The sequence below is a fragment of the Myodes glareolus genome, chromosome 24 (assembly GCF_982192425.1).
Source record: "Myodes glareolus chromosome 24, mMyoGla1.1, whole genome shotgun sequence".
Lineage (NCBI taxonomy): Eukaryota > Metazoa > Chordata > Mammalia > Rodentia > Cricetidae > Myodes > Myodes glareolus.
Window position 1 is genome coordinate 15,617,580 of NC_142049.1, and position 22,550 is coordinate 15,640,129.

The window sequence follows — 22,550 nt, forward strand, 5'->3', positions numbered from 1 at the left end:
AAATGGTGTATGGATTGGTTAAGAAAATTCTAAGAAGAAAACCAAAGTTAATAATTAACAAAATGTTTAAGTGCTAATGACTAGAGAAAAATGCATCAATAAAACCCATAGCTGGGTCTTATAACCCTAGTACCTAGGAGGCTGAGGTAGGGTTCTGAGTTTAAATCAGCCTAGCCTACATAGTTGGAGCCTATCTCAGAAACACACAGAATAAAATAAAATTTACAGTGTTCACTCAAACTGTGGGTAAGATTACAGTCTATGGAGGTTGTACCTCCATCGGTACATATGTACCGAGTACGTGATCCACCTCAAATGTTAGTGACTAGCACTCAGGAGGCAGAGGCAGCAGGTCTCTGAGTTCAAAGCTAACCTGGTCTACAGAGCAAGTTCCAGGACAAAACAAAGCTGGTGGGATAAGGAGCTGGAGAGCTGGAGAGCTGGAGAGAAGATGGCTCCCTGGTAACAGTGTTTACTGCTCTTGCGGAGGACCTACATTTGGTCCCTAGCACATAGCGGCTCACGGTTGCCTCTAATTCCAACTGCAGAGGATCTGACACTGTCTTCCAGCCTCTGTGGGCTCCTGCATAAATATGGTATGCATAAACACACATAAATTCACATAGACACACACACACAATGTTTTTTAATATTTGAAAAAGTTGGTGAGATAACTTCTAGGAAAGACAGCTTAACTTTAAAATTTCAATTTATAAAAACAACCCTTAAAAACAACCCAACTTCTTGATTAATTCTGAAAAATAAAAGAATCTATATGTTCTTCCTTTAAAAGATTTAAGACCAAATTTCAGACACTCTGTTTTAGCAATATCATTTTTAAAGGTTCATGTTTCAGCAAGTGGTGTAATAGACCACTGTACACTCTGTTTACTTAGCTAGACAGCATTTAGCCGTACATCCTGTCTCAGGGAATATCCGGACTTTGGGACCTCTGTGATCAGAGTATTAGTTCAGTTGGACAGTCAACCACCTAGCACTATGCCCACCCCACCCTACCATCCCTGCAAAAAATAACCACCACCAGGAAATCTGATGACATCACTCAGGGAATGGGCGTGAGCAACAAGTCCTCAGAGTAAACCACATCCCATCTGCTCTAGGAATGTGGAGGGAACCACTGGGGTTACTGCATCCACCCTTTGCCCATGCTTCACCATCAAAATCAAACTTCAGCTCATAGTCCCTTTAATTTAGTTTTTACATTATTATTTATAATAAAATATTCATTTTCAAATCAATTTTAATAACATAACTTTCCTTTATCTTTTGGCTTCAAATGTAGCCAACATTTTTAGATCATTTTTAGATAATATAGAAACAACAGTATGCTCAAGAGTTGCACCCTGCAGGGCGGTGGTGGCACACGCCTTTAATTCCAGCACTTGGGAGAGGGACAGATTATCTGTGAGTTTGAGGCCAGCCTGGTTTACAAAGCAAGTTCCAGGACAGCCAGGACTACACAAAGAAACCCCATTTCAAAACAAAATAAAACAAAAACAAAAATCAACCAACCAAACTAATCAACAACAACAGAACAAAACAGGAAAAAAAACACAACAAAAAAAGAGTTGTGTCCTAATTTGTTTGTTTGGTTGGTTTTTCGAGACAGGGTTTCTCTGTAGCTTTGGAACCTGTCCTGGAACTAGCTCTTGTAGACCGGGCTGGCCTCGAACCCACAGAGATCCACCTGCCTCTGCCTCCCAAGTGCTGGGTGTGCTGCCACCACCCAGCCTAATTTGTTTTAATCCTCAGATAAAAACTATGACCAAAACACTTTGTGGGGGAAGAGTTTAGTTCACCTTACAATTTCAGTTCATCACAAAGGAACGTCAAGACAGGAACTCAAGCAGAGAGAGAGGCTATAGGGGGATGCTGTTTATCGACTTGCCTCTGTGGCTAGTTTCTTCTACCACCCAGGACCACCTGCTCAGGGGTAGAACTACCCAAGAGACTGAAAGAGAACACCGAATCTACTAATTTGTCCTTTGACCTCCACATAGATGTCATGCTATATAAATACACATAATTAAATTTTATGACTATGTAGTGGGCACATGCCTTTAACCCCAGATACAAACACACATAGTTAAAATTTAAGACTATGTGGTAGCACATGACTTTAACCCTGGCACTTTGGAAGCAGCAGGCAGATCTCTGCGTGTTCCAGGACAGCCAAGGCTACATAATAACAGACCATTTCCAAATGAATGAATGAAGATTATAACATTGGAATATCAGAAAATAAAGATGTATATTTGTATTGGAGCAGCTTAAAATATTTTAAAAAATATGATTAGAAATGACAAAAATTATTGGTTCTGATGAACCATATCAGATGTTTTTTTGATTATCTGACTGACTGAATACTGGTTACACGTGACACAAGAAGGAAAACTCAGCTGTTACGAGTTGAAGGCCTGAGGTAGCAAAGGAAGTTATTAGCTAGGGATGGTGGCACACATCTGTAATCCCCCCAACACTTGGGAGGCTGCGGGAGGATTGCCCAAAGACTGCAGCCAGGCTAGGCTACATAGCAAGGTCCTGAAGACGGAAGGGAGGGGGAGGAGAGAAGACATTAATAATCAGCCTATTTGAAGTCATACTCCTACAGCTTTCCCTCCTATCCCTTTCCTACTATTATTTTCTTTCTTAGCTCCCAGTCACCATTGGGAAATGTGTATTTACTATGTTTGGAACATAGTATGTAGCCAAAGATAACCCTGGGCTTCTGATTCTCCTGCTTCAGCAACTTGAGTGCTTGGGTTATCAATGTTGAAGACAGAACTGTTAGGCAAGTACAGCACATCTCCCCCAAATTCTTACTCTGTAAGTTAAGTTCATTAACTTATTAACTTAAATTAGCAATGAAGAAACTGAAGCTCAGAACAGAATAATCAAGTAACTTAGAAGCAGCAATTGCAGGAACAAAACTCAATCCTGTCTGTATTTAATTTCTGTAGCTCTTTTATGTTCTATTGGGCAAGATCTAAATCACCTGCTCTAATCTATATCCAAATGAAATAAGGTCAAAAAACTGGCAAACAGTCCTTACCCATTTGACAAATCTTAACTGAGCATCTTCGTCGTGCTAAGTGGTTTTCCTAGACTTTGGAGGTCAACAAAGAACATGACAGATGATACATCTACTTAACAACAGGGGGAACTGGGTTGGGAGGAACTTGGCTGCTAGGATGAATGAGAGGCTGAGGAAGGCCTCTCTTGGGAGAAAAAAATACAAGAGTGAGATCTGAATGGCAAAGAGCCAGCCAACAAGGAGTAGCAAGAAAGGACTCATGGGAACCAGGTGGGGTGCTGGAGGAAAAAAAAGGGAAGAGGTCATGTGATGAGGTAAGCAAAGGCCATATCATACAGAGCTTTGCAAGCCAAGAAATTTTATGAAAAGCAACAGGATGTTATATAAAGTAGTGATATAGTCAGATCTGTTTATATTAAAAAAAATTTTCTTACAATATATTTTGATCATAATCTTTGCCATTCCCTGGTATAGTCTGAATAAAATAAAATAAAAGCCCTTGTGGTTGTCTGAGGAGAACAGTTGTAGGAGGTAAGAAAAGAGAAGAGAGCAGGAAGGAGGTTATGCATTATTCTCAGAGAGATGGGGTAGAGGCCTGTCCTAACAGCTGCCATGGAGATGAGCACATGGATCTGAGGTATGTCCAGAGACCTGCCAATGAACATACATGATCTGGCTCCTAGAGAGAAGTTCTGACACCTATCTTGCTGTTTGATATCAATGAAGTGTGGAGATCGGAGGTTCTGCTCAGCAGATGAGTTTCCTTGGTCCTTGCCAGATCCACCCACAAGATGGCACAAGAACGACCCTGAGGCAATGCTCCTAAGAGGCTTTCCCAGGACCTTCTCCCACACTTGACAGCCAAACCATTATCCTAATTCCTTGTTTTTCCTCCACTTACTGGTTGTTACTTTCCCTTTCAATTAATTTAAACAGCAAACTGCAAGCCTTTTATGCCATCCCAACTGATGGCATAAAGAACGTCATGCTAGAGTGAAGCCACTTAGATTCTTTCCCCAAACCCCACAGTGCTGAGCAAACACTAGTGTCTGTATTAAATAAGTTACTTCTGGACTTAACAGTGCTGGTAATGAGTAACTAAATATCTACAGCAAGGAATTTCTAAGGAATTTTGGCTGTGCACTATAATTAATTCTATATACACACATATTATAAGCCATTTTAAAAACAGTACTTTCCTAGAGAGACAGTTGCTTTAGAGCATTAAGGCCATAACTTCCAATAAAAGCCATGAAGTTCATAATGTGAAATACTAGACAAAGTGGAATCTCATTCTTAGATATAAGCTAATGCATTTGTTATAAGGGACAACTGAAAGCTTTCCAGAAATAAAATTAGCTTTGAGAATTAATTTCTCTAGTAAGAATTAACCTATAAAAAATGGGAACAGGGCTGGAGAGATGGCACAGCAGTTAGGATCAATTACTGATTTGCAGAAGACACACATTCAGATCCTAGACCCCAAATAGTGACTCACAAACACTCATAACTCCAGTTCTAGGGGCACCAAAGCCATACCCCAACCTTGCAAACACCAGGCCTATTCACAGTGCACATACATATGCACAGGCAAAACACCTATACAAATGAGATAAACAAATCTTTAAAAACAAGCAAACACAGCAAAAATGGAAACAGTCTGTTGTGGGATGACCAGATCCATGACAGTTTAAGACCTGGGAACCCTCAAATCCAACAGTGGAAACCTGAGATGCGATATCCTGAAGTGCACCTTAGAATCTACCCATGACCCCCTCAGAAGGACAAAGTGGCCATTGGCTATTGACCTGTTAGATTAACAAGGAGAATCTGGGCCACCCCAGAGAGAGGAGACAGAGGTGCGAACCCTGCTATTCACAGATTTCTCGCCGAGGGAAACAGAACACTGCAGAGATGATGGTCTGGTCCCAACCATCAGTTAACAAGTCAGCACCGGGTGTGATGGTGCAAGCTTGCAATCCCAGCAAGTGTGATGGTGAGGCAGGAGAATAACTGTTAATTCAAGGCCAATCTGAGACACACACTGTTTTAAGGACCTTATCTCAGAACAGTAGAAAGAAGGGCAACAATGCAAACAAGCAAATAAAAAACCAATAAGCAGGTTTTCTGTCTCTGGAATGAATCTGTTTCAAGCATATTTACACCTGCCCGTCATTATTTAAGAAACACACTGCACAGGCAACTTGTTCACTAAGTTCTACAGTTGCTGTCTGCCTCCCTGATCACTTCTAGCATCCTGACTGTAAAGGGAAACCTGGGTCTTTCTAGGCCAGCTCGTAAGCCTCAATGAGAGCCCAAGCAGGCTACACTGAGAATGACAACCACACAGCAGGACCATCTACGCTCACCCCAACAGCCTTCATCATCAGTCCTGCGAAGGCTGAACAGACGGTGTTCCATTCTGACCCTCCTGCCTGGTAAACTGCATTGCTTTTAAGCAATCATTTCTTTACTCAGCTGCTCAGTGGCTCTGACAATGCGTAAGCTAGCAGACGCACAGCTCGCTCTCTGATCAGGGCACACAGTCCAGTGCCCTTTCATGAGCAGCCACACAAGTGGAAGGGGATACAAACGGCCCCAACTTTGGCTCTAGAGAGTAAAGAAACCCATGAGCAGTGGGGGTATCTAAGTTTCATCTTGGTGGCTTGTCCTTTGTTGCTGTAGTAAAATTCCATGACAAAAGCGATGTAAGGGGGAAAGGCTTATTCTGGCTCACAGGTCCAGGTAATAGTCCAGCACTGGGTGGCCAGTGTGGCGGGAGCATGAAGTAGCCAGTTATGCTGCGTCTTAGGGTCCCTAGTGCTGTGGTAAACACCATGACCAGAGCAACTTGAGGAAGAAAGGGTTTCTTGTATTGTACAACTCTCAGGTCCCACTCCATCACTGAGGAAAGTCAGGACAGGGGCTCAATGCAGGGACCTGGGGGCAGGAACTGAAGCAAAAGCCATCAAGAAAAGCAGCGTCCTGGTTTGCTCCTCGTGGCTTGCTAAGTCTGCTTTCTTATAAACCTCAGAACCACCCATCCAGAGAAAGTACCTCCCATGGAGAACTGGGCCTGCCACATCAACCAGCAGCCAAGAAAATGTCTTATGGAGGCATTTTCTCAGTTGAGGTTCCTCTTTCTCAGATGGCCTGTGTCAAACTGACCTAGCAGGATGCAAAACATCCACATCTGGAAGCCCCAGCCTGTGTCCAGCTGACAAAGTAAAGTACCACATATCCACATCTGGAAGCCCCAGCCTGAGTTGAGCTCACGAGGCAGGGTGCAACAGTCCACATCTGGAAGCAGATGAAAATGTGCTTCTGCTTGACTGCCTGTCTGCATTCAGGCAGTTCAGGGTCTGAGCCAGGGCATGGTGCCCCCACCCCAATTAACACAACCAGGTCTACCAGACCTAGATCCTAAGCCGACAGCTGAAGCACTATAAGAGAAACCCTTTACATCAATTACAGGTTCTGGTTAAAAGCTCAGGGCCTATGAAATGCTCCAGTGGGTGAAAGCACTTGCCAGGTCTGTCCACCCAGTACCTATATGATGGGAGGAGAGAACAGACCCCTAGATGCTGTTCTCTGAGCATGTGTATACCCACCCACCCACCTATACACACAACTAAATACTTGTAATAAAAAATATTAAGTGGGTTTTCAGACTGTCCCAAATGCTCTGTCCCATTACTTAGGCATATTTTTATACTATTTCTACTACTATTTTGTCTAGTTCTAAATTTCAATTTGTTATGAAAATATCAAAGAAGAAACCATTTTCTTACATTAGGCTGGAACTTTGGGTTTCCAAGAAAAAACTAGAGCAAAGAGAGGAGCACATACAGAAACGACAGCAAAGAGAGGAGCACATACAGAAACGGATCAGCGTCAGCAGAGCTGGGACAGGAGGACCTTGTGGTCACAGGCAGGGGTGGGAACAAGAGGACCTTGTGGTCATAGGCAGGGTGGGAACGGTGCGGACGATCGCCACCCGGGGCTCTGCCACTGCAAAGAACAGCACAGCCTGGGCTCTGTAAGGAACCCAACTCTCCTGAGGGAGGCGTCTCTTCCCAAGGCCATTGCTTCCCTTGGCCAAATATTATCTAGTGTTTACACATGGGGAAGACGAATATTTATATTCTCTAAAAGTCAATATATATTTAAACAGAATGACAGACAGGAAGTCTCAAATATCAGCCCAAATATACTCAATAGATCATCGTAGGAGTCATAACTGCTGAAGAGTCTGAAAAGCATATGTTACCAAAACACGTGTGTATGTCATATGGCGCTGCACCTAGACCCGTGCTCCAGGGGGCGCTGCCCACCTCCGGGCAGGCCTGAGAGAGCAGACAAACTTCCTTCGGTGTATTTAGAGAAACCAGTTGTTGAAAGCCACATTGCGAATAGGAAATGATGTTTTAAGCGCTCTACATTCCAACATACTATTTACACACAGGGCTATTATTCTGCTGTAGAAACTAAGGTAAAGATTCTGAGGTAACTTACAATGAATTGTTTTTCCCTTAAAAAGATATTAAATGGCTCCTGGCTAAAATTTTCAATAAGAAAACATTTAAGAACCAATTACTAAAGATAAGCCAAAAATGCTTGTACCTGTATTGCCAAACTATGACCTGGAAGTACTAAGCTTATGCTAATTCACAAAAGGGAACAAGGAAAAAATGTCTGTCCAAGGTTATGGGTGGCGATAACAAGTTGTGGCTTTTGAAGTCCAGTTAGCTGGGGGTAGCATGAGATGTTGGACCTCAAAAACAACCGACGTGTTAAAAAAAGGGGGGGGGATGAGATTAGTGGTATAATACCATTTGATAAATTAAAAATACATTAGCATTGGTCTGGGAAACGGCAAGGTCAGTAAATTGCTGTGCAAGCCTGAGGAACCAAGTCTGAAAGCCCGACACACGTACAAAAGATTCGGGCGTGGTGGTGCACATGCTTAAACCTGGGAAGGATCCAGGAGGGTCCCAGAGGCCTGCTGGACACAGTCTATCTCAATCGCTGGACACAGTCTATCTCAATCGCAAGCTCTAGGTTCAGTGAGAGACCCTACCTCAAGAAACAAGGTGAAGCCCGGGGTGGGAGGGCAGTCCATGACTTTAATCACAGCACTAAGGTAAAAGCAAGTGGATCCCAGTGAGTTCTAAGCCCACCTAGTCTACAGAGGAAGTTCCAGGCCCACAGAGATCCATATCTGCCTCTGCCTCCCCAGTGCTGAGATTAAAGGCATGTGCCACCACCGCCTGGCTAGACCACATTCTTTAAATCATTCATTCACTAGTGGGCCCTTCAGTGCCTCCACGCCTTAGACGATAGTGAACAATTCGGCAGTGAAGATGGGAGTGAAGCTGGAATCACTAATTTCAGTTCCTTTGAGAATATACCCAGAAGGGAGGCTGCTCTATGTTCTGGTTTCTGAAGCTCCTCTATGTGTTTCCGAAGTGCTATGCTAATTTACAATGTCCCCAACAGTGTATAACTTTTCCTCCACATCTTCACTAACAATTGTTATAGCTCATCATTTGGGTAACAGCCAGTCTAATAATAATAGCTCACGATGGCTGCATTTCCCTGACAATTCAATGTGTTCAGCTTTTTTGTTTGCTTTTTATTTATTTTAACTTATTTATTTTTGAAGCAGGTTTCCTCTGTGTAGCCTTGGCGGTCCTAGAACTTACTATACGGGATCATGTTGGCCTCAAACTCACATAGATCTGCCTGCCTCTGCCTCCCAGTGCTGGGACTAAAGGTGTGTACCTGACAGCTAGCATGGGTTTTGCTTGCTTTTCTGTAGCATATCTGTAGCCAGAATCTCTTTTTGAGAAATGTCAGCTCAGGTCCTTTGCCAGTCTTCTAATAGGATTGTTTCTTTTCTTGCTATTGAGCAGCTGGTGTATTTTGGATATTAGTTCCTCATCCGATTTATGATCTGTAAATATTTCCTCCATTCTTCAGTTTCCATCTCTTCACTCGTTTCTTTGCTACACAAAATATTTCATTTGATGCAAAACAGTGGGTTTCTCAATATTACTTTCAAGTCTGACCAAATTTATAAGAATGTCTGTAGGCCATGACAGATTGAGCAGGGCCAAGAGAACCACAGGCGGGCCCGCTCAGGGCTTCAGGGAGAAAACATAGGCCCTCCCTGCACCACAAGGCACTGGGCAGATGGGGCACTGTATGGTAAACAAAGGTATGGTGTGTTATGGGAGAGAGAGAGAAAAGATGATCCATGTCCTGTAGACAGAGGCGTATCTGAAGAAATCAAAGTGGTGAGGGGCAGGCTGTAGCAGGTGCCTTGATTACCACTCAGGGATATGGTGGTGTCTGGGCCTGGGTTGCTGCCAGGGCCCATGCCTAGGTTCATGGCCCTGACGCAGCCATGGTCTGTGTTGATGTCTGAGAGAGGATAGGGCTATACAGTGTGGACCCCGCCCCTATTTGGCTGGAGCACTCAGGAGAGAGGGTCCTACACCTCACCTGGGCAACACAGTAGAGCTGACCCTGTTCACGGGGGGCACAGGCGAGCTGGCCCTAAGGGTGTGAGAACAAGGGAGTAGGTTCCAGCCCTCTCAGCTGCCGTGTGATAATGTGGATGGTGGAAAGATACCTTCCTCCCTTCCCCTACCACCTCCAGCTGACGAGAGAGCTGACCCCTTAGCAACTACAACAGTCTTCCCCCCTCTTGTCTTAAAATATTTTTCATTTTATTTGGGGTGGGGGAGGTTGCAGGGGCAGAGGGCGGATGCCAGGGAACAGGACCTAGAAAAGCCATGATGTGAAAGACACAAAGAATAAATAAAGAAAGTTACAAAAAAGAATGTCTGTAAGCAGGAAATCTGAATGGAAATCTTAAATTTCATAAAACATATAAGCAAATGTCACTGGTGAAAAGTCTTTTTTAAAGAGAGTTCTTAAGAGAAAAATGGAGAAAGAATTCGCGTTGACAACTTGTGTATCTACAAGGGGAAATGAGTTACTTATGCAACTACTACACAGTAGAAAGCTTTGTTTCCATAAAGATTATGACACAACTGATTTAGGCCTTAAATTAGAATATTCCGATTTCAATTGAGAAATGATCTTTTTGTTGAAGTGAATAGTGAGTGTGTTCGGCGTGGATAGAAGCTCCGTACATCGCTGATTTCATTTCCTCTTTACTGCAGCAATAATTAGTAATAATGCATCCAACACAGTTCTAAAAAGAAATTTATACCCCAGTCTCACAAGTGCCTGAAAATACAGGGAGTGACCTATTTCTGTAGGACATACAAAAACACTGACCGGGAAGACACAAGACAGGCAAATCTTTGCAGCCCTCCTCTAGGACATTTAAGCATTCCCTTGCATCTGAAAACTAAAACAGGTCGATCCCATCTGTTTTCCTCATCACTGTCACCCGAAAGGACAACAGAGAACTCCTGACGTGACTAATGCAAAGCACAACACATCAGAATGCTATGATTCATAAATGCAGCAGGGACGCCATACTGCCCTAGTGAGCCCAGATGACTGGACGTGGCATATAAAGTTCAGGATTCCTGGAAGCTTGAATTTCACCTTCTCCAAACAAGCCACTTACAGCTCCTTGAAGGCCCTGTGGTCTTACCAAAGGCCTTGCAAACTCCTTTTTTTTTCTTCTCTTCTCCCCTAACTCCTCCTCAACCTTCAGGTCTCACATGTAGGAGAGATCTCTTATACCTGCACCATCCATGCCCCCTCCAGTGTGAGTGGCTATTCCTCTGTGTACCCAGGGCGGCCATCACTGTAGTAGAATTCTGATCACAAATTGCCCTTTTTCTCCTACCAAACTAAGCTTCTTGGGTTTTACTCTCTTGCACAAAACCAGAACTCACAGGACCATGCTCACTAACTATCCTGAACTGGGGCAGGGCGGAAAGCCAGGGGAAACTAAGGGAACATGGGAAGGAAAAGGAGACTCTCGTGGGAGTCTCATTTAAGTCCCTTGCCAGCTGAGAGTCAACAATTCTAGAAGCGATTCGGAGGTATTTCAAAAAAGAACGTTTAAATAGCAGTGAACCATCCTAGAGTCTCAGCATTCCTGGCCTTTCCTAGATGCAAACCTGAAATTGTCTGGGAATCCTACAGACAAGATAATAAACATTTTTTTTTCGGTTTGTTTTTCCGAGCTGCATGTGCCTGTTTATTTTTAGATGAATTAAATCTTGGTTGAATACTTGATACTGCATGGTAAAGAACATCTTCAAACTTTCCCTTACAGAAAAAAAACAAAAACAAAAAAAAAAAAACACTTAAATTCCCACAACCATTTAACCTATGGTTTTAACTTCTCAGCTGTAATCCTATTCCATGTGCATCAGGAAACATCTGATGATTGCATTTACTAAGAAAATTCCTTAGCAGCCCTGTGAGATATAACATCAGTAGCCAATAAAATCACACCTGGATACCTTGAAGGCACTTCCACTCTCCTTGCCCTTTTCCTGTTACCTCCACAAATAAATCTACGTTAAAATCTCTTCTTAATAAATGCCAACTCTGGTTCATGCCCTGAAATTCCCTCCTGGCCCTCTCGGAAGACCTCTCTTGGAAAGAACACTTCAGAGTGCTACATCCACAGCTTGGTGCTGTGTCCCTGACTCACAGCTACTGACAGAATGAATCAATGCTTGAATAAATGAAGTTCCCCAGGCTTTGAAAATGTTTCTAAAGTAAATTTATTTTTAATTACATTCATTTATTTATTTATTTAGAGAGAGAGAGAGAGCATGTGTGTGTGTGTGTGTGCGCGCGCACATGTGTGTAGGTCAGAGGACAACTTGGAGTCAATTCTCTCCTTCCATATGTGGGTCCTGGTGATCAAATTATCAGATCATCAGGCTTGGCAGCAAGTGCCTTTACCTGCTGAGCCATTTTGCCTGCCCTTTAAAGCAAATATCCTACAGTGCCAGGGAGGTGGCTCTGCGGTAAAGCTGCTGGCTGTGGACCCCAGAGCCCAGCTGGACACACGGCCACCTCCCACAGGTTATCTAGCCAGCACACACACACACTGTGGCATGCTGGTGCTTGCACTAACACTCACACCCAGTGATTGTTTTAGACAAGCAATCCTAGATAGGCTTATATTATAAATCATTCTAGTCAATTTCTAATTGCATTTTGAGATATTGCTAGTTGAATGGATATTCTATCTCATTCTCAAAAACCTACAAGGAAATTATATAATCTTCATTTTTGATTCAGTTGAGTATTTCCCTGACTTAACTAAATATTCAGGGTCTGCTTGATTAGATTTTTATCTTATTTCAAATTTGGGCATTTTGGCTTCCTGTATCAATTGTTGTTTTCTACTGAGTTTTATGCAGAGATCAGAAAGTGCTTAAATTCCCTTTGGAAGGCTGTTTTCCATTTAAATTATTACTTATAAGTGAAAGACAGTGCTGGTTGGAACATACATGACTGAAAAGAAAAAACAAAACGATACAAAGATGTTAGCCCTCCAGTTCAATAAAAGGCGCAAGTTTCACATCAAAGTGTTAAGATAATGTCGCAATTTTGTAGGGAAAAGTTTAAGATCAATAACAAAGTAAAGCAAAAATACTTTGGGGATTAGTAATAAAATATGAATGTGTACCTGAACATACTTCAGAGATCATTAAGAGACAGGCCCTGTGGCTAGGAAGGTGTGTCTGTGGGGAATAGCACTAGCTGCAGAGGCCTGACGCCAGAGTCCAGTCCCTGGGACCGCTGCGGAAAGCCAGGCAACTGTGCACACCTGTCCCTCCAGCACTCCTGCAGTGGACACAGGGTGCACATCTGTCCCTCCAGCACTCCTGCAGTGGACACAGGGTGCACATCTGTCCCTCCAGCACTCCTGCAGTGGACACAGGGTGCACATCTGTCCCTCCAGCACTCCTGCAGTGGACACAGGGTGCACATCTGTCCCTCCAGCACTCCTGCAGTGGACACAGAGTTCACATCTGTCCCTCCAGCACTCCTGCAGTGGACACAGGGTGCACATCTGTCCCTCCAGCACTCCTGCAGCGGACACAGGGTGCACATCTGTCCCTCCAGCACTCCTGCAGCAGACATAGAAGGTAGTGGCAGGGTAGCTAACCAGAAGCTCCCTGACCAGCTAGTTTGAAATACACAGTGCAGAAGGAGAACCAACAAGAGATACACCACTTCAACAAAGTAGAAGGCAAGTACAAACTCCCAAAAGTTGTCTTCTGACTATCAAATGCACACCATGGTACAAGTGTACCCACATTCACATTCTCACATTCAGGCACGCATGCAAGCACACATATTTTTTAAAGTTATCTTTACAATACATAAAGCTAAATTATACTTTTAATTGCCTGATGCTGATTTAATAGCCATCAGAAATGTCCCCACTTAAGCCGGGTGGTGGTAGCGCATACCTTTAATCCCAACACTTGGGAGGCAGAAACAGGCGGATCTTTGTGAGTTCGGGGCCAGCCTGGACTACAAGAGTTAGTTCCAGAACAGCCAGGGCTGTTACAGAGAAACTGTTTCAAAAAACTAGAAAAAAAGAAAAAAGAAAAGAAAGGAAAGAAATGTCCCCACTTAGGAATTATTAGAATAGAGGATTGAACATACATGGTAGACATGAGTAATAAACCTAAAACGTGAGATTAAAATTGTCCTCAGAAAAGTGAGATTAGAGCGGGCCGCCTGTTCAGGAGCTGCTTTTACGTACTACATGTTGATTTTTGCTAAGTAGCTTTCTGTAAATGGTGGCTAGAGGAAATGAGGACGTCCATGGATTCCTGCATTTCTCCACGAAAGGACACGGGTAAGGCAAGTACACAGAGGAGATCTGAAAAAAAGACTGTGAATCGAAGAGAAGAGGTTTGAATGTGCATTGGGTTTTTGTTTTTTGGTTTTTTTTTTTTTTATAACCTTTTAACTTTGACTTGCCCTACTGCTCCAAGGCAGAGCAATCGCTTGGCAGCATTTGGACCTCAGTGGGTGCAAGGGCAGAGAACTCCCCCACTTCAGAGGAGAATGTACTTTGACTCACCGAGGGAAAAAAGAGCTAAGCAGTAAGAAGGAACAGACAAAATAGATCCGGAGAAGGTTTTAGACCCATTGCCCTTCTGGAGAGTGAACACTCAGGGTTAGCCAACAGTCTGCCTCTATAACTGACGGACTGGATAAGCAAAGTCTTTGAAGGGTTTTGAAATATTTAAGTGATTTTACTACTTTAAACCTATCCAGGGGATTGGAGAGATGGCTCGCCCTTAATAGCACTGGCTGTTCTTCCAAGGGGGTCTGGGTTTGATTCCCAGCACCCACATAGAGTCTCACAACTGTCTGTAACTCCAGTTCTGGAGTATCCTATACTTTCTTCTGTCCTCCTTGGGTAATTCAAGCATGTGGTACACAGACATATATGCAGGCAAAGCACCCATACACATAAAATAATAAATCTTAAAATTAATAAAATACCTTGTTTGGTGGGGCTAGTGCTTCCTCTTCTTTTAAAACCTGGGAGCGTCTCACAGCTTTTCTGTGCTGGCTGCGGAACCCAGGGCCTTGCACACACTAGGCAACAGCTCTAGAGCTGGGTTACATCCCCACTTCCTGTTTAAAGAAAAAGGATCTGGCTATGCAGTCCAGGCCAGCCTAGAACTTGAGACTCGCCCGCCTCTGCTTTCCAGGGCTGATATTGCAGGGCCGAGCTCCCACAGGTGCCATCTCCTGACCCTTTCTACTGGAGACCCCTGGAAATGGTGCTGTACGCGTTTCCCAGGAAGGCTATCATCAGTCACAACAAACTGGGTGGTTTAAAATAAGACAAAGTCATTCTCACAGTTTAAGAAAAACTGGGAATGGAGGATGCATGCCTTTTATCCCAGCCCCTGAGAGACAGGAAGATCTCTGTGAGTTCAAGGCCAGCCTGGTGTACAAGTCAGTAGAATTTCAGGCCAGTCAGGGCTACCTAAGACTTTGCCTTATGGCTAAACAGGCTCCGAGACAGGAGAGAGAATAGTCCATGAGGAGGTACACTAGGCCACTGAAGGACTTACTGATTTTCCTAACTCATTCGAGAAGTATGGGGATGAATTCTAAGGGTGTGGGATAATGGTGGAAGGAAATGAAACCTGATCCAGCTGAATGTATTGATATGTGCCCACTGGGTAGAGATTCTAGGTTTAATACAGAAGCGCATACAATTAAAAAGGTATCAAAAATTTGTTTGGTTGGCTGAAGCATTGGTCAAAAGACAGCCTACTGGAAAGGAGCTGGGAATGTCTGACATCCCTTCGCTTCATGTGATGAAGGGATTTTAAGGTTCAGAAATGGCAGTGCTAGACTGGGTACTCTATATGGATCTTCGTTCTCCACAACGGGAAGACCCAGAAGACACAAACGGTGAGGGGCACTGCCACATCGGAAGGGCTTTGCTGTTGCTCTTTCCTTTGCGCCCGACCTTAGGGTCAGAGATGCTGCTGCTCAGTTGGGAGGATGAAATGCGATGGGTTTAACTGGGCCGTAAATAGCAGGAACCAGGTGGCATCACTGAATTGCCAAAGACAAGGTGACCGGAGCTACCATAACGGGCAGCCCAAAGTGGTTTTTATAGGGGCAGGACTCGTAGGGACCTTTGGTGCTGACTGATCAGTCACGGTGTTTCCAAGTGGGAAACAGATAAACAGATAAATGCCTTTTGTCAAAAAAAAAAAAAAAATCAAAGCGCAGGCAGGCTTGGTGTCCCTTCTACTACACCTCCAGCCAGCTGAGCGATGCCTCTCTCTTATCTGGCAACCCCAGCTTACTCTCCATTTCCTACCACAGTGTACAGGCCACATCACCTTCAGTGCTGGGGTCACCTCAGCTTGGCAGGCTAACGTCCTAGGCAGAACCTCTTTATAATAGCCCCAGATTAACTGTCTGTCTGGATCCAGCGCACACTCAGAGCCAAGTGTGTGTGCTCACAGACAACTGCTACATGGGGCGGGGGGTCGTGTGCATGTGTGGTGTTGATGCACACAGGTTCGAGTCTATAAGGTTTTAGGGTACTGTCTGTGCCTGCCTGACTTGAGTTCTTAGGTGTCTCTGACATAGCCAGCTACTGGGTTGCTTCCTGTCTACTCCCCAGTTCAGGAGGACAGCTAAGAAGGCAGCTGCGCTCACTGCTTTGGTGTCTGCTGAGAGCAAGAGTCTTTGGACAGATATGAAGAAGCCATAGGCTATGAGATGAGGGAAGAAAAACGCAGTGTCTGGCTGCCGTTGAAAGTACCACTCAACATGAGCAAAGGAACCTGAATGGCTACCAGGGCTTACAAAGGTTTGGAGCACAAGAAGCAAGAAGACAACGATCTCCTTATTACCTTTTGTGTGGTCAGGGTGATGATGGTCCTGCTGTAAAATGTTTTTCTATTTTTTTCCTGGTTTTAAAACAGGGTTTCTGTGTAGCCCCATCTGTCCTGAAACTCGCTCTGTAGACCAGGCTGGCCTGAAGCTCATAAAGACCCTCCTGCCTCTGCTTCTGGTATTAAAGCACGAGCCACCACTGCCTGGCTTAAAATGTTTTTAGTCCAGTTCTAACAGCAGCTAATGAGTGCTCTGTAGGCCTATGTTTTACTTCTGAGTTTTCAACTTCAGTCAAGTTACTAATTTGCCAAGGTGGCTTTAGCAATTGGTATATGTCCTTTAAACCAGAGTCCCTAGGGCACAAGTGCGTCTGCTTGAATCCTTAGAACACATGTGCGTGCGCGTGTGGCATTTCCACTAAACCAAAGATTAAGTAAGGTTCTGAGGATAAAACAACACAATTCTAGACCAAATATTCCCTGACACTTCAAGAAGATGGCCTGTTTATATTCCAAGATCTATGGGCCGACAAGATGGCTCAGGGTGAAGTTACTTGCTGCCCAGCCTGACAAACCTTAAGTTTGACCCCCCGGGACCTGCATGGTATAAGGAGAGAATTTACTCCTGCCCTTGTGCTCTGACCACCACATGTGTGGGTGGTGAGTTCACACCCCCACCATCCCCACCCTCACCCCCACCACAAATAAGTAAATATTATCCAAGAGCTTCCAAAATTAAAATACTCCTGCTCTCCGATCTCCTAGTGGTATTTCAGAGAAAAGAATTTCACCAAACTCCCAACATAACTCTTCAAAATAGATTATAATTTTTATAACCTTATAGATTATAATTTATTATAACCTTTTGTGGTTGTTTCATTCGCTTATTAGTTTTGAGTTTTTGACTTCTCTGAAGCAAAGTTGCTTACCTTAAGCCAGACACTAAGCATGTGCGCTGTAGCTGGCCGAGTGGGGATGTTTAAGGAGCATGCAGAGGTGAGGTGGCGTCCTGCACGCTCTGGCTTCTCAAGCAGCACACCCTGAGCTGCTCCTTACACAGGGAACTGTAGAGGAATATATGCTGAGACATGGTGACTTAGGTTCTTAGGGTCTGAGTACGCACTGTCCTCCATAGACTTGTGATTCAAATGCCTGCTCCCCAGGAAGCAGCACTATTCTGGGAGACTGTAGAAACAGGGGATGGGGTTGAGCTAGAGAAAGGAGGTGACTGTGGAGAGGATGTCGTGAAAGTTGGTGTATCCCTGGCTGCTTCCCATCTCAGCCAAGAAATGAACTCTGTCCTCTACTATATAATCTTGTCGTCATGTCCTGCCCAAGCACATGGGACCAAGAAACAATGAACGTCATGAGTTAGAACCAGTCTTTCCCCCTTTAAGTTATTCTGACCACAGTAGTGAAAACCAATACACCGGTGGGTGCCATCTTGTGACCCCCACTCACTTATATTTGTGGTTATGAAAGATCCTGGCCTTTGTTCTACCCATTATTAAAAATTGGCTCAGCACATGCATGGAAGTCAGATGGCAACTTCTGGAAGTAAATTCTCTCCTTTTACCATCTGATCCCAGGGGTCAAAATCAAGTCCTCAGGTTTGGTGGCAGGTGCCTCTACTGGCTGAGCTCCAGCCATGGTTTCGGTAGCGTGCGCGCGTGTGTGTGTGTGTGTGTGTGTACACGCGGGTGGAAGTATTCTTGAGCTGTTCTCCCTCCCAAGCTGAAGCCCCCAGCCCAGGCAGGGCAATGGCTATGCACTGTCCCTTCCTAATGCTGCATTCAGCCACCTCTATCTGCATTTGGGACTCAAGATGGGTCCTGAGACGCCCATGCCACCGGCTCATGAGCTCCTTCCCATTATCACAAGCTAGGAGCTCTGGTTTTCAGTCCACGGGCACACCTCTCACTATGGAAAACACTTTTGAGTCAGATAGAATCTTGTTTTGTTTTACTGTTTCTCGTTTCCTGAATTCTGTAGCCTTAAGTGTCTTGTCTACTTCCTTTCCTACTCCTAACCCAACCTTTCAAAAACGGCCTATTTCCTGGCCTGGATTTTCAGACATTCCTTGTTTCTTCAAAGACAGAATTTTCACTTGTTTCTGTTCTTTTCTCATTACTCAGGGAAATTTCCCTGGCAAGGAGAAGAAAGGACAACTTTACCATTTTCAAATATTTTTCTAATGTTTTCAACTCCAAAACCAAATGCCTTAGAATATTTTGACTCTAAGTAAATAAAACTCACTAGAAAACCTAGACAGTGAGGCATGAGAGAACATTTTAGAAGCTGCTACCTGAAATCTCATTGTGGTCAAAAGCACCCGTTATGTGAAAGCTCATGCCATTTTTTTTCTTCCCAGTGCACAGAAATTAATCTTTCCCTCTGCCTCCCCCCGACACACTCTTTAAAAGTGACTCTTGGACTGGAGAGGTGGCTCAGAAGTTATGAGCACTGGCTGTTCTTGCAGAGAACCGAAATTTTTAGCACCCACATCAGGCAGCTTGAAGTCTCCTATAGCTCCTCCTCCAGGGGATCCCACACCTTCTGGCCCCAATGGGCACCTGCACTCAGGCACACACACCCATCATAGGCACACACATGGACACATGATTCAAAATAAAATAAAACAAAATTTTTCAAGTAAAGCAAGTCCTTCTTTGCAAATGTAGATCTAAATTATACATTTTAATAGCGACATGAACCAAGTATATTGTGAGACACTAAAATATTTAAACTTAAAAATGAAAATACCATAAACTATGCCCCTTAAAGATCAAATTTTCCACATTTTAGTTCCCTTGAAAATCAGACAAAATGAGGTGTTTCTCCCAGAAGCATTTCGAAATAAAATACGCATGGGTCTTTAAAAGCTAGGTGATGATGGGTTCTTTTTAAAAGTTAGTTTCTCTGACCTTTGCCACATGTATAATAAACACTGTATTTTCCCATTTTCTCATTTATAAAAATAGATAAAATTCAAGCAGCAAAATGACCCAAGTGTTACTATCATGGATGTACGATCTCCATGTGCTATCGATCAGGAAGAGAGAAAAGAACCAGGCTGCTCTTTTACATAACAGATGTACTGATACTGTGATGTCAGGCAAGAGAATATGTGCAAACTGCTTACAGCCCGTGAGTTTTCATTAAACTGTCTTATCTAATCCATTTCTTTAATTAGTAGAGACTTGGAGCTACACCAACACTGAAGCTCAAAGCTGGTTCCATCCATGAAACAGAGAGGAAACATCCTGTCCCTGCTCAAAGCAGACCTCAGGAACACTTTTTCAGAGAGACATCCTCTACACAAAAGAACAAACCTCCAGATGGCAAAGCACTGACGTATGCCAAGGAATAAAATTGTAAATTAATACTATTTACAAAAATATTCCAACAAGCATTTGAGGGCAGCCTGTAAGCTCAGAATGTACTCCTTACAAAACTGCATAGCTTCTTTCTGCAAGGAAGTCAGACACAGACCAGATCCAGCAAGGCCAGGAAACAGCCACCATGACCTACCGGCTGCCACCAACAACACAAACAGCCTGCAACACCTGAGTAGTTGGTACGTCTCAGTACACCTTAATCAACCCTAAAAAGAGCTATCGTTACTACTCCTTCTTACAGATTAGGAAACAGAATCTAAGACGTTCATCTGATCATCAGTCACACTGCTCCTAAGCAGGTGTGGAAACTGGACCTAAGCCTATATGTCTTGCAAGACAGAAACTCAGTTACTATACTGCATTGCCTCATATGCCAGAACAGATAAACTCAGAGGAGGATGCGATTTGAGCTGGAATGGCAGGCAAGACTCTGGCCAAGTAGAGAGGTAGAGAAAGGTTCACGTGTGCAAAAGCACGCAGCAGAGGAAGGAGAACAAAGGCAAGGCTCTTCCAGACTCACAGGAGCTGCTAAACGCAAACCGTCAGAGAAAACGGTAGACAAGTCTGGAGGCAAAAATCTAGAAGACTGGGTTATATTAGCACTGCCCCACCCCCGCCCCCAGGAAGGAATGTACAGACTGTGGGGTTCAGTTTGAGATAACATAGTATCATATAATTTACAAATTCTAATCTTTTAATACATGGACTTGCTATCATCAGGGCAGAAAGTGTTGGCTGGGTCAACTGTGAAGTCACCCCTCACTCATTCACTTCTAACACTTACAGAGAACCTTTCATGTGCTAGATCTTCAGGTACTAATAGGAATTTTGTTTTGTTTTGGTTTTTTGCTTTTCAAGACAGGGTTTCTCTGTAGCTTTGGAGCCTGTCCTGGAACTTGCTCTTGTAGCCCAGGCTAGCCTCGAACTCACAGAAATCTGCCTGCCTCTGCCTCCCGAGTGCTGGGATTAAAGGCGTGTGCCACCACGGCCTGGCTTACTAAAAGGGAATTAAGAATATGGATCCTATCTTCCAGAAGCTAAACACAGAAGGCTAGACAAATACAAACAGACAATTACAACATTTTGTAAATGTTTAACCACAAGAACTTGTACAGAGTGTGACTGAAAAGTGACTGATTAACTCTACCCAAGTTGCGGGGGTGGATGGGGGGCACACAAAAGTTTTCAGAACATTCTAGAAAGAGAAAATATGTACAAGGGCATGAGAGGATAAACCCAACCGGCGGGTTCAGGAATAGCAAATGGGGAAGAGGGGTTGATAGGCTACAGAGGGGCAGATGACAGAGACCCAGCTCACCATGAGCCTCCAGTTAACAATGCTAAGACAACAGAAAAGCCGCAGACCCTGGGGCTCACAAGCAAAGGCGCTCCTAGCGCCAGCACTCCAACCAGAACCAGAGCGTAGGGAAGCCAAGGGCTGGGAACAGAGGCGGTAAGGTTGAATCAATGGAGGCAAGATAAAACCACACCACAGGTTCAAGGAGCTGAAGACATTGCCAGCAGGAGGCAAACTCGGGGAGAGGCAGAGCTATTTTCAAAGAACTCTATGACTTCACAGAAAGAGAGCTGAGAGAGACTTCTCTGATGACGCCTTCCACAGGTCCCATGATCAGCAGGCACCCTGGCCCTGTGCCCTCCTTTGAAGGCAGGACACTAGCAGATTCACCTGCTCATTCCTCCTCTGGAACACGGCATAGTTATTGGGGAGAGTTTCTTCCTTCCTGCTAGATGAAGAGTGCGTCCTCCCCGGCCTGCCAGGCACTGTCATGGGAATACATGAGCTACTGCCTCATAGCCACAGAAAGAGTTATTCTAGGGCCAGGGAGACTCAGCAGCCTTAGTATGGTGAATGTTCTTGCAGCTGGAGCCCTGGCTGTCTAGCTCCCAGGGCTGAGCAATGACAAGATGTGCAGCTTCAAAGCCCCTGGCCAAAGCTAGGCAAGTGGACTGTTATTAGGCACCAGAAAAAGTCTGACGTTTCATGGGCTTGTGCTAGTAAGGAACCTCACATTTTCACTAAGCAACACATCCACACACAGACATCACACATGTCCAATGAGGAAAATGAATAACTGGAATTAAAACGCCATATATTTGTAAAAGAGGTGAACAAACAAAAGCTGTATTATAAAGAAGAGCCTTTGGTTAAAAAAATAAAGTAAAAGTATCATTATCTCTGCAAATGTGTGAATAACATTAAAATTAAAGTTATGAACAGCACAGTGGCACACACCCATAATCCCAATACTTGAGAGAGCCACGGTTCATGGCCAACCTGGGCTACATAGTAGAGGGGAAGAAAATGCAGACAGCTGGAGAGAAACAGAGGGCAGAGGAAGAAGAGAAGGGAAAAGAGGGAAGAGGCAAGGCTCGTGACGACAGAGGAGATCTGGAAGCTTGAAGAGAATAGAGTATGGGGGAAAGGAAACAGAAAGGCAAAAATAATAATAATAATAATAATAATAACCTCCAAGCCAGAATTCTTCTGTCTTTGTTTATTGTTTCTGGTTTTTCGAGACAGGGTTTCTCTATGGCTGCCCTGGAACTCACTGTCGATCAGGTTGCTTTATGTTGTCATGAATTTGGCACACTCCAATTTACCTCAGTGTTTACTGAGTTTAAACATGTCAAAGTTTCTACATACCAAAGAAGATAGAGAGAGAGAGAGAGACAGAGACAGAGACAGAGAGAGAGGGAAGGAGAAAAAAGGAAGGAAAGAAAGAA

The 22,550-nt window shown here is 44.0% G+C and overlaps 1 protein-coding gene across 2 annotated transcripts in view; it reads right to left on the reverse strand.

The window, feature by feature from the left end:
* Pde8a (phosphodiesterase 8A) overlaps window positions 1–22,550 on the reverse strand; it is a 102,108-nt gene that overhangs the window by 43,798 nt on the left and 35,760 nt on the right. The window contains exon 1 of one of the 2 annotated variants that reach the window (XM_048434958.3): window positions 5,425–5,444. The exons of the other annotated variant lie outside the window; for it this stretch is intronic. Within the exon in view, the coding sequence (XP_048290915.1) occupies window positions 5,425–5,442 (18 nt within the window). The 5' untranslated portion in view covers window positions 5,443–5,444. Of the gene's footprint in view, window positions 1–5,424; window positions 5,445–22,550 lie in introns of those variants that run through there. 2 annotated transcript variants of the gene reach the window in all.